We start from the raw sequence: 12,396 nt of genomic DNA on the forward strand, positions 1-12,396 counted from the left end.
GTATTTATTTTTCTTTTCTTTCTTTTTTTCTAGATTTTTCTCCCATTTTCTCCCCAGTTGTACTTGGCCCAATTCCCTCATGCTGTCCGGTCGTTGCTCGACCCCTTCTGTCAATCTGGGGAGAGTTGTAGACTAGCACATACTCCCTCCGATACATGCAGTCACCAGCCGCTTCTTTTCACCTGACAGCGAGGCGTTCCACTGGCAGGACGTAGCACGTGGGAGGATCACGCTATTCCCCCCGGTTCCCATTTCCCCTGAACAGGCGCCCCAACTGACCAGAGGAGGCGGTAGTGCAGCGACCAGGACTCATACCTCACCGGTTTCCCACCCGCAGACATGGCCAATTGTGTCTGTAGGAATGTCTGACCAAGCCACCAGTACCGCTGTGGGAATTGAACCCGGGTCTCTGCGATGGCAAGTGCTTTTACCTCTACACTACCCAGATGCCCTAAATACATTGCATTTTAAAGTCCCTGGAAACCAGATTTTTTTGTTTATTATTTAGCATTTTGAGTTCATCACATCACAGGAACCTATGTTAATAAGCCACCAGCCAAATTTGAACGATGATGAACGTCGCAAAGTATATAAATTTAGGTTTGACAGTCATGACAAAAGTCATGAGAATCAATTCGATTTTAGACTGTCTTTTCTCCCGCGGACTGTGTGGGCGTGTCCCGTGTGTGTGCGTGCAGGTCTTATCCTCCTCCTCCGAGAGAGAGAGAGAGAGAGCGAGAGAGAGAGGGAGGGAAACGGAGAGAGAAGGAGAGAGAGAGAGAGAGAGAGAAGGAAAGAGAGGGAGTGTGTGTGTGTGTGTGTGTGTGTGTGTGTGTGTTTGTTCGCTCGTTGCTCGGCGCATACTGACAGAGAGGAAGAGAGACTGCCGCTGAAGGGGGGTATGGTGGTGCGCTGAAGGAATGCGTGCCCGTCCGCATGTCCTCGAGTGGGGTCGAGGGGTCGTCAAAAGGGCATTTCTGTGTGGAGTTTGCATGTTCTCCCCGTGCCTCCCGGGGGTTTCCTTCATATAGGAACCCCCTTCACCAAAAACATGCAATATCCTGTGGTTCCTCCTCTGGTCGTTAAGGGCGCCTGTTCAGAGGGAGGGGAACTAATAATAATAATAATAATAATAATGATTGGATTTATATAGCGCCTTTCCAAGTGCTCAAAGCGCTTCACAGAATCATTATTCGTTCACACCATTCGTACCGGTGGTTCGAAAGGGTGGCAGCCACACATCGGCGCTCAACGGCCCCTCCGACCACCATCATTCATGTCTACATTCATACCAATCATACGAGGCAAGGAGGGTTAAGTGTCTTGCCCAAGGACACAACGACAGCAGCTGGGAGGGAGCGGGGATCAAGCCGCCAACCCTTGCGTCATTGGCCGACCCGCTCTACCTCCTGAGCTAAAGCCGCCCCGGAACTGGTTGGAATAGCGTGATCCTCCCACGTGCTATGTCTTACCGGTGAAGCTTCCCCTGTCAGGTGAAAAGAAGCGGCTGGGTAACTGCCCATGTCTCGGAGGAAGCATGGAGCCAGTTTCGGCTCTCCCCAGATCGGCAGAGGGTGGAGTAGCAACCAGGATAAATAAATTAAATTAGCACTAATGGGGGATAAAAAATCTGAAAAAAAAAAAAAATTGAAGAAGATATGCTTATCTGAATGTTGGTACACCTCAAATCAACTTTCAGAGAAAAGGTCAGAACACTTTTCAGCCCTGGGACAGCCAGGTAATGGGGGAGTGAACAATAGCTGCTCATTTATATGAACCACTCCCCATCCACTCCAGCTGTCATTACTGTCACTCCACTGACAGATGGAAGACAGTCTCCACAACCCAGCGGCTCAGCGGTTCTCAAAGTGGGGTCCGGGGTCCGCCACTCGTCCTTTGGGTGGGTTCCAGGAGTTCCCCAGCAAAAAGGGGGATACTTATTTCCACTATAATTCCATCCATAAGTAACATAATGATAGAATGTAGGACTGTTTTGGTCATGGGTTTCATACATTTCTGTAATAAAACATCTAAAAGCAAAGATCTTATGAAATGGGGGTCTATGGTCAACTTTTTGTCAGTTTAGGGGTCCTTTACGTGAAAAAGTTTGAGAACTACTGTCTTAAATGACCTTGGCATTTTCAGTAAAGTTGTAGGTAAGCAGATTCCAGGCAAACTGGGTTAAATGGATGAAATACTTTACTGCCATTGTACTTGGAAAAATATGAGTAATAATGAATAATACAGTATGATAATAATAATATATCCAGCAAAAATGCTTTAAAGATTTAGAATTGATACATTCTCAAAATGATACATTTTTAACATTGACACATGTTCAAACTGTGGAATAAAAAAATACACTGTGACATGTCACTTCTACTCTGCCTCTGATTGGCTTACCCTCAGAACAAACTCAACCACAAATCAGAGGCAGAGTAGGATGGGTCTTGAGTCAGACTTCACATCACTTCTTCATCTAAACTAGCAATGAAGCCTTGTGTTGGTGGAAATTCCCCCAGAGATAAATTACTAATATAAATATGATGATTAGATATTGCATGCACTGGCCTATCTGCAAATGAAACGGTTTACTCATATTTATTATTATATTAGAGAGACACAACTAATATATCTTAATTAAAATTGACTAAGTGGTGTGTGGCCACGGTGTGGCGGCAGTGTGGGTCACGATTGTGATGTCATCAGATAAGTCATCAGTGATGAGAGCAATTGTTGTGATGTCCTCATGTCACTCGAGCAACTGCACAACTGTGATGTCACTCAGGCAGTTGTGATGTCAATCAGGCAGTTGTGATGTCACTCAAGCAACTCTGATGTATGAGCCGATGGCGCACAGTTGCACGATGGTGCCTAGGTGGGTGGGCGGTGTCTGTCTGTCAGTCACAATTTTGGGAGCCCGTGGATCATCATCTCCAGAGTCTCCACCTATCTTATGATGTCAGATATCTATGGCTAAACATGGTGAAAGTACCAAAACTTGATGTTAACATGTAGAAATGCTGCCTATAAGTCAAAAGCCCTCACAGAAGGTGAGCTGAAGTGAGGGAGAAATGAACTGTGCTGAAAACAGCTAAAACTGAAATGGAAGAACTGTAGTGTGTTAGACTAGTTAGAGGGTACACAAAGGAGAATACCATCAGAGAGGACTAAAGAGATGATTTACCATCTAAAGAAACCAGAAAATGTCACATTTGAGAAGCTGGAATCAGAGAATTAGGACGTTTTTCCTTAAATAAATGGCTCAAAATGATTAATAGATCATCAAAATAGGCAATTAATGTAATTTTTGGCAATGAAACAATGAATTGACTAATTGTTGCAGCTCTTCATCAGTATTTATAAAATGTATTTTTATGTATTTTCAAAATACAAAATACATATTTGTATTTGAAATACATTTTTCAGAACAGTATTTTGTATTTGTATTGTGATAAAACATTTTAGCAAGTATTTGTAATTTGTATCAAAATACTTTTTGATGTATTTTCGCCCATCTCTGCGGGCGGGGTTAGGCGTATGAAACACACCACCCCTTCGGGAAACGAGAGTGAAACTCATCCAGCGTCCCCGAGAGTGAAAAGCGTCCTTTCCGTTCCATATGACTGACGCTGAATAAACGGTGTCTAGACCAGAGGCCTATACCACGAAGCAAGATTAGTGGCTTAGCGAGGTAACTTCAGGTTTAACCCTAGGTTTGCCATACCACGGCGCTAGTTAACTTCTTACTGAGATAGATCACCATAGCAACTTATGCTCTATGGCTAACCTGCTCTGTAGCAGGTTAAAGGGGGACTTACCCCCCCAGATATGTGACAAAACGGCATGCTGCTTGATTTGAAAAAACCTATGGGAAAAACTGAAGAAATGAAGGCGAAGATTGTCTCTTGTCTCACTATACTCTTTGGCTGTGCTCAGACCGGCTCAGACTAGGCTCTGACAGGAAACTTTGGAAAGGTTTTACCGGAAAACGCCGCCATGACAGTTCGCTCACCGCATCAAGAAAAACCTTATATGAGATCTACAAAATCTTTATAAATATCATAACTAGCCAACGCTGGTGGCCTGTCTGGAAACAGCGTTGTTCAAAATGGTTGAAAGTTATATCAATTTGGTCATTCAGTGGCGAACTAGTTAACTGCCATTGACTCCCATGTAACTAACGTTAAAAGAGCCTGGTGGCGCGAGCCGGCCGCAGCAGAGCACGATACACGCAGGACAAACCCCCTGCTCTGAACATGCTCTAATGTAATCACAATGGGAGATTTCTGCATTGAGGTAAACACGTTAAATTGTTCACCAACTTGTCCTCTAGAACGCTATGAAGTCAGTTTTTCATTTTCGTTTGGGATTTGTTTCGTGATTCTTGTCCAAAGGTGCAGTGCGCCCTCTGCACCCTCTGCAAAATCACCCTCTGCTTTTTACTCTCGAGCGCGCGACCAGAGCTGGGCCGCAGTACAAACACAACACTCTCCCTCCTCCTCTCTCTCCTCCTCTCTCTCTTCTCTCTCTCTGCCATTGCTCTCTGTACAATCAATCAAAGTGGTTGAGTGGTTCTCAATGTGGGGTCCAGGGACCACCAGTGGTCCTTGAGAGGATTCCAGGATTCTATGTTATCTCTCAACCTAATATATATTGTAGCCCGGTGGACTTGCCGTAGCGGAGTGGCTGATCCGGCCAGAAGTGTATCGAAGTGCTGAGCTGTGATTAGGCAATAAGAGGCACCTGTTGGCAATCTGCAGATGTTAGACTGGGCTTGGTCGCCTTCATGAAGGGCTGGGATCCTTCACGCTGGGGTACACGTTGCCCCGATTTACTGTGGCTGGACTCAGCTGCATTTAGCAGTTACAACCAGTGGCATATTGAGCAGCTTGCGAGGCTGTGACAGGCTGACGACAGCATGTGCTGTATTTGGGGTAAGTCCCTGCCGTGGCCCGTGTGTTATGTTCTCTATAGTAAAGACTTATATTTTTAGATAAAACTGCTTCATGGTATACTGTATGTGCCTTAACGGTGTCAGAACCTGCGGTCTGTGGTATTCAGCTGCCACAATATGGAATTCTGGACAAAATCATATCTAGTCTACATTAAAAAAAAAAAAAAACAGATTTGCATCTGAGAGATCAAATCTCATCATATGGGGGTCAATGTGCCCCAATGTGAACTAAATTTGGGCTCCTTAATATGAAAAAGGTTGGGAATGATTTACAGCAACACAGTGTCATTTCCTTCCTTTTATTTATATTTATGATTATAGTGGCTTTTATTGATAGTATTCTGTTACATCACCACATGGCCATCTTGGTAGGAAAATAACAGGTGATTGTAATCAATTAACAGGTGATTAACAGGTCAAGTGACACAAACAGCCAATGAGCTGTGTGTATTGTAGCGCCATATTGGTAGGAAAATGCTTGTGACATCCTGGGAATAGGCTTGGAGTTGTGAGGAGCCGGGAAAGGGTACAGGGGGAGTAGGGAAGTTACTATCTTGAAATCCCATAGTCTTTGGTTCATCGTGACGTCAGGTTGTACCACATTTTGTAAAGGTGAAGTAAAGGTAAAGTCCCACTGATTGTCACACAATGTGTGAAATTTGTTTTCCGCATTTCACCCATCCCCTGGGGGAGCGGTGAGCGGCAGCGTGCGCCGCGCTCGGGAATCACATGGTGATTTAACCCCCCAATTCCAATCCTTTGATGCTGAGTGCCAAGCAGGGAGGCAAATGGGTCCCATTTTTATAGTCTTTAGTATGACTCGGCCGGGGATCGAACTCACAACCTCCCAGTCTCAGGGCGGACACTCAGACCACAAGGCCACTGAGCTGGTCTTGTGCATTTTTGAGGGCAACAAAAAGCAGGTTTGAACCCATAGAGGGCACTTATGCAGCTGGAAATGATACAAATGGTACAATGGTAACAGTGTGGTCTCAAATGTGGAAATTTTGACAAGAATTCTTCACACCCCACCCCAAAAGTCATATATATTGGTTAAAAGCTGAAAAAAAGTGTTTTGGGGGTTAGTTACACTTTAAGTTCAGAGGATAAGATCAAAACCCATGAAACCCACCTTCTTACCAATCAGCTCTCTGGAAACAGCGAGTCGCCATAGGATCCCCATATCAAAAATATATTGCATTCGAAAGAGAAAAAAAAGAAAAAAGAAAAAAAACATATGGTTCCTGTTGAATTAATCGAGGACTGAAGCCTTGCCTTGTTGCAGGCTACATTTAAATTAAGCCCTATTTACCACTTTGGAATATGTTTTTATATATTCATTTTTGTGCTCCCAAGGAGGCTAGATACGTTTGACCCCGCCAATCGATGAACGGTGAGTGGAGAAATATCACTAAGCTGCCGCAAAAAGGTTACATAAACGTTGCACGGTGCCGTGTGCGCAACGGAGCTGAAGCTGACGTTGGGTTGGACATGGTCATACATGCCAGAAGAATAGCCTACTACATAAGCAATTTAATATGGGATCGCCTGCACACAGATTATTCATATCTAGGTTACTCCTGCATTTTGCAGCTGCAACTGTGTTGCTTTTGGCCTGTATGATGTAATTGAACTTCATATTATTTCCAGCATAGTCCTTGTATGAAATATGGAGATATGTGACTCTGCTGCCAATATATGTGACCACAAAATAGGCATTTTTTTATAAATGAAATCTATGCCCGCACGTACCTTGTCGATTAAGTTCAGCAGCCTTTTTACATTTTATTATCATTATTTTTTGATTATATTATAGGAATTATTCCATCAGTGTGACCAAATGCATGATGAGATCATTATTATTCATTGAGCCTAAATGGTCTAACTACGCCTATGGATTATGGAAATTCAGACTGAGATAGATTACACATTACTTCCACTCGCAAAAAAGACATGCAGGTTTTATAAGGTTTATTGATAGGGTGAATTGAGCTGCTGTAGGATAATACGTGGAGGCAGAAACCGCTCTTCAAAGAAATGACTGATGTGAATAAAAGCGGTAACTTTAGACAGTCATTCGGGAACAGACTAATAATATCCAATGCAGATTTTGATTCTGACATACAGTAAAGCTTCACTTATTTGTGTTTTGAATGAATGAGGAAATAGGCGTGTCTGGCACTGTAAAAGCTGGAGCAGTCCATATTGCATTGTGATTGGCTAGTTGTTAAAAAACCACTCCTCTTTTGTGTCCACGAGCTCCTGTGCACGAGCATTTTCATGTGCATGCGCTCTCAGAAAATAGCAACGTTTGTGGACCAACGTTGCTATGTTACAATGTCGTCTCCGAAATTGTAAAATGGTAACGTATACGTTTCTACAGGGGTGGGCGTGGTTTACGGAGATTTTCCGTTTCTAACCCCTCCCCCTACCCTAACCCTAACCCTAAAATCTCAGAACGTTACCATTTTACAATTTTAGAGCCGAAATTGTAACATAGCAACGTTGGTCCAAAACGTTGATATTTTACAATTGTCTGTGAGACTGTGTTGCAAAAACCTGGATCAATTTACCGAGTTGCAAACCAGACTCGTGGTACGAGTTCGCTAGATTGCAATCTTCTGGTTAAGCCAAACCAGATCAAGGGACAAATCCTGGATCTGCTTATCCTACATTCGTGGTATGGGCCTCAGTGCTGGCGCACATGGTAAAAATAAAGTCCCTGTCACATATGATGAAATGTTTCATGTTCTCTTTACAGTCATGCTAGATAAAATATTAGTGATACGAATATTACCAGGAACGGCAACAAAACGGTCCTTACCAGCCACCATTTGAGCGCGCCATCATCCATGTTGTTGTTGTTGTTAAGGATGAGTTGTTGTTGAGGCTTGTAACGTTGGCGGAACCAGTCTGACCCCCCCAGTTCTGAAATACAGGAGTCAGCACAGCCACATGGCCTAGGAGCAGAACAACAAGGAGAGGTCTGATAGGAGCAGAACAACAAGGAGAGGTCTGATAGGAGCATAACAAAATGGAGAGGTGAGTCTGATAGGAGCAGAACAACAAGGAGAGGTCAGACTGATAGGAGCAGAACAACAAGGAGAGGTCAGACTGATAGGGGCAGAACAACGAGAGGTCAGACTGATAGGAGTAGAACAACAAGGAGAGGTCAGACTGATAGGAGCAGAACAAGAAGGAGAGGTCATATAAGCAAATGGAGCAATGCATGATTGGTGATAAATAATAATAGGGCAAAAATGTTGGTATTAAACTGAACCCTCTGGTGCATAAGCCACTTCTTCATAACCGCAACCCTGTAATGCACAATCAAGTGATATACATCATTTTTTTTAGGACAACCTGGACTATCATAATGTATGATGCAGTGATGTCACATGAATGTATACATTCATGTGACATCACTGCATCATACATTATGATAGTCCAGGTTGTCCTTGAAAAAATGATGTATATGCCCATAAAGACAAAATAAAAGACAAAGCAGAAATTTAATCTCACATAAATGTTTTCAAATCACTTAGGGCCCTATCTTCCTAAAAGCGGTAATATAGCAATTGGCACAAGCGCATGCCTGTTATAATTGTACTGGGCATAGGCGTGCCACATGCCAAAGCAGGCATTTCAGCACTAAAATGTGGGGATAGATGGCATTATCCTATCATCAGCAGCGTGCAATTACTTTGCGTTAAGAGCTTTGAAAAGGACCTCTTATGCGCTAGATACCTCGCTGCGCTGGAGCGCACCATAATCTCCACGCAGTGCAGCGCAGAAACGTCATTATGCACGGACGTGCCACCCCAGCACATCAAATTCTGCTGCTAAAATTGGGTAACCAGCAGATTATTCGGTGAGGCAATCAACTATAATTCACTGAGAAACTTTTAAGGAGGAGTTATGGTAAATTAATTGAGAAAACGTGTACATTGTAGCCTACTTGCAATAGGCTATTCACCTTCCCCTGCTATAACACAGAGGGTCGTTGGCATCACAGCCGATCTGGCACAAGCCTCGGCACGAGTCGAGTTTTAATTGAGTCCACTGTAAATCCTCAAATCTTTTCTTTTGTCTCCGTCGTTTACCCGCTGCAAACACGCTTCTATTGTCCCACCCCAGTCAACAAAATAAATTGCATCAAAACTCAGATGTTTTTAACAGGTATGATGTGATGGTGTCGTTATGAGATAGGGATAATATATACAGTCAATAGGCCTACACCTATCCAAATTACGCATGGGAAGAATTACAGCATGCCTCACGCAAACTGTATTACATGGACAGCAAGACGGGAATCTTGTTTGATTGATCTAACGCCCAGGCATTGCCAGGCCACACCTGTGAATAATTCTGGTGGTTAACACCGCCCAAATCCCGTTTGCGGCATGCATAAATGATTTGGCACGCCTCTAATCTGCGTTTGCGCCCGTTGTTGTGACGAGTTATGCTTCCCCGCACCACTATGCATCGCCACCATATTTTGGGATTGTTTTAACTTAAAAACAGGGAGGTCATGTCTACCCAAACAATTATATAATTTTTAAACAGTTATGTTTCTGTATAAATCATTATAATATGTTCCCGTGAGGTGGGGATGCATTTTGCTGCTGTCTGGCGGGTGTGCAAAACGTTAGGGTTGTACTACAACCCGGGTTTTACGAGTGAGAACGAGAGCTCTCACTCTAGTGCCTTATCCACTGCGCACGCAGCCCTATGGTCATTTTGCTCCGAAAAATTACTTTTCATTGAAACCGACCACCCACCAGTAGGTGGCGTGGTGCCCCCCTGGGGCTGACGTGGCCACCCACCTCACCCACGTGACTATGTCACGTCCCATCAGCCCCGGGTACGCCACTCATCCTTCCAGCCAGCTGAGATCCGACGCAACCAACGACGCATCGACGCAGCAAGGCTGGGGAGTGAGAGTTCTCGTTCTCACTCGTAAAAACGTTTTACTTCGTTTCGAACTCAAGCTCTCACTCTAGTGCCAAATTCAACCGCCCTTGCTGCCGGGAGCACCCCACAGGGTGACCCGAAAGGCATCGGTGAACCACGGCTGTATGGCAACGTTCATGCCTGACCGTCTGACATATTAGAGCGGCAACGATACTACTTTCTTGCCACTGACAGTACCGCGTGCGCGAACCGCGAACCGGACACGTCGAGACTGTAGTACCTAACAAACGTGTGATGAGAGGACCATGAGGCCGCGGCACACATGTCCTCCACCGAAACACCACGCAACAACGCAGAGGATGTCGCAACACCCCGCGTAGAATGCGCCTTGATACCCTCCGGGGGTATCTTACCCACGGCAGAGTATGCCAAAGCGATCACCTCCACTATCCAGTGTGATAAGCGATCCTTGGAAAGGTCTGCCCAAAGCAGACCAACAACTGGTTTGTAGTGCGTAATGAACGCGTCCTGGCCACATAGGCCGAGAGCGCCCTTACGGGGGACAGCATGTGCAAGCGTCTCTCCTCACCCGAACTGAACGGCGGGGGACAGAATGCTGATAAGTCTATGACCATAGACCTAAAGCTGGCATTAATATTCTTAGGTTGGTAAGCCGGGTTAGGTCGCAACGTAACCCTGCGCCCATCATTCCCAAAAACCATACAAGCCTGCTGCACCGAGAGGGCAATCAGGTCACCAACTCTCTTTCCTGACGACAAGGCCAGCAGCAGCGCGGTCTTTAAAGACAGAACTTTTAAATCGGCGGAGTCCAAGGGCTCAAACGGATGACCCGTTAGCCCGTCCAGCACCGTAACCAGGTCCCATTTGGTGAAAAATGCACCGCGACGGCGGGCGCAGTTTACGTGCCCCCTTCATGAAGTGCGAGACCAAAGGGCACGCCCCCACGGGGCTCCCTTCAATTCCCATGTGGCAAGCAGAAATCGCGGCTACGTACTCCCTTAAGCGACTGCGGGGACGGACCCGCGTCAAGGAGGCTCTGAAGGAAACAGAGAACTGGTCGCACACCGCAGTTCACTGGATCCACGTCCTTACTTGTGCACCAACGCGAAAAGACCCGCCACTTGTACGTGTACTGAGTGCGGGTCGAAAGCAGCCCTAGCACTCTGAATAGTGCATACCACATTATCGGGCAAGCCCTGGGCTAGCAACTGGTCCCGTTCAGGAGCCAGACTGCTAGCTTCCACCTGCCTGGGGAGGGGTGGAACACCTCCCCCTCCACCTGGGATAGGAGACCGGACCGTACCGGCAACGCCCAGGGCGGACCTTGCGCCAGGGAGACCAGGTCCGCAAACCATGTCTGCCTGGGCCAGAACGGGGCCACTAGAACGAGCCGGAGGCGCTGTTCCTTCACCCTGTCCAACACCTGACGGATCAGGGGGATCGGTGGAAACGCATAGAGCCCCTCCCGTGGCCACGCGTTCGCTAGTGAGTCGTGTCCCAACGGGGGGCTGTCCTCCTGGATCGAGAACCACAGTGGGCAGTGCGTCGCGCGCCGCGATGCGAAGAGATCGACGCGGGCACGACCAAACCTGGCCCAAATCTGTTCCACCACCTGAGGGTGGAGGCACCACTCCGTATGACGGAGATAGCCTCGAGACAGCAGGTCGGCGCCGTAATTCAGCCGTCCCGGCAGATAAACCGCCGAAACTGAAAGGAGACAGGGATACGCCCACAGGTGAATCCCCGCCGCTAACTGGTTCAGCGCCTTCGACCGCACACCGCCCTGTTTGTTCAGGTGGGCGATCGCCGCCGTATTGTCCGAGCGAATCAGCACATGGTGTCCATGTATGATCCGCTGGAAGTGAAGCAGAGCCAGGCGAATTGCCTCCAGCTATAGCACGTTTATGTGGCGAAGCTCCTGAGCCTCCCACCGTCCGTTTGCCGAAAAATGCCCGCACACCGCGCCCCATCCCCAGAGGGAGGCGTCGGTGCGAATTACCAACCTGAGCGGGACAGGGCCCAGCTGAGTGCCTCTCGAGAGGTAGCGGGGGTCCGCCCATATGGCCAGCGCCTGCCGGGCCTGACCTGTCAGAGGAACCCTGCGATGACGGTCCCTGGCCGGGTCCAGGTGAAGCCTGAGGAACCAGATTTGGAACGGACGCATGTGTAACCTCCCCAGAGGGAGCACATGCAGTGCTGAGGCCATCAGGCACAACATGACTGTGCACCGATGCACTAACACCGAGGAGTACAGACCTATTGCCCTCGCTGTCCGCACCGTGCGAGCCTGTCGCTCCGGCGAAAGGCGGGCCCGCATGGCCCGGGAGTCTAGCTCGAGCCCCAGCAAGGTCGCCACCTGCGCTGGGACGAGGCAACTCTTCTGCCAGTTCACCAAAAACCCTAAGGTTTGCAGTTGATCGGTCACCATCTTGGTATGTTTCATGGCACAGACCCTCGAGTCGGCCACTATAAGAGCTTCGTCGAGATATACATGTAGGAAGACG

At 46.9% G+C, this 12,396-nt stretch overlaps 1 protein-coding gene across 3 annotated transcripts in view; it reads right to left on the bottom strand.

Moving 5' to 3' along the window:
* The window catches only part of LOC310800758 (CMP-N-acetylneuraminate-beta-galactosamide-alpha-2,3-sialyltransferase 2-like), a 79,462-nt gene that overhangs the window by 38,980 nt on the left and 28,086 nt on the right, over positions 1 to 12,396 (bottom strand). For all 3 annotated transcript variants that reach the window (XM_083664689.1, XM_083664688.1, XM_083664687.1), the window contains one exon: positions 7,782 to 7,917. In XM_083664689.1, the coding sequence (XP_083520815.1) occupies positions 7,782 to 7,917 (136 nt within the window). The remainder of the gene's footprint in view (positions 1 to 7,781; positions 7,918 to 12,396) is intronic.

This window comes from Poromitra crassiceps (genome assembly GCF_964638095.1).
Source record: "Poromitra crassiceps genome assembly, contig: HAP1_SCAFFOLD_59, whole genome shotgun sequence".
Classification (NCBI taxonomy): Eukaryota; Metazoa; Chordata; class Actinopteri; order Beryciformes; family Melamphaidae; genus Poromitra; species Poromitra crassiceps.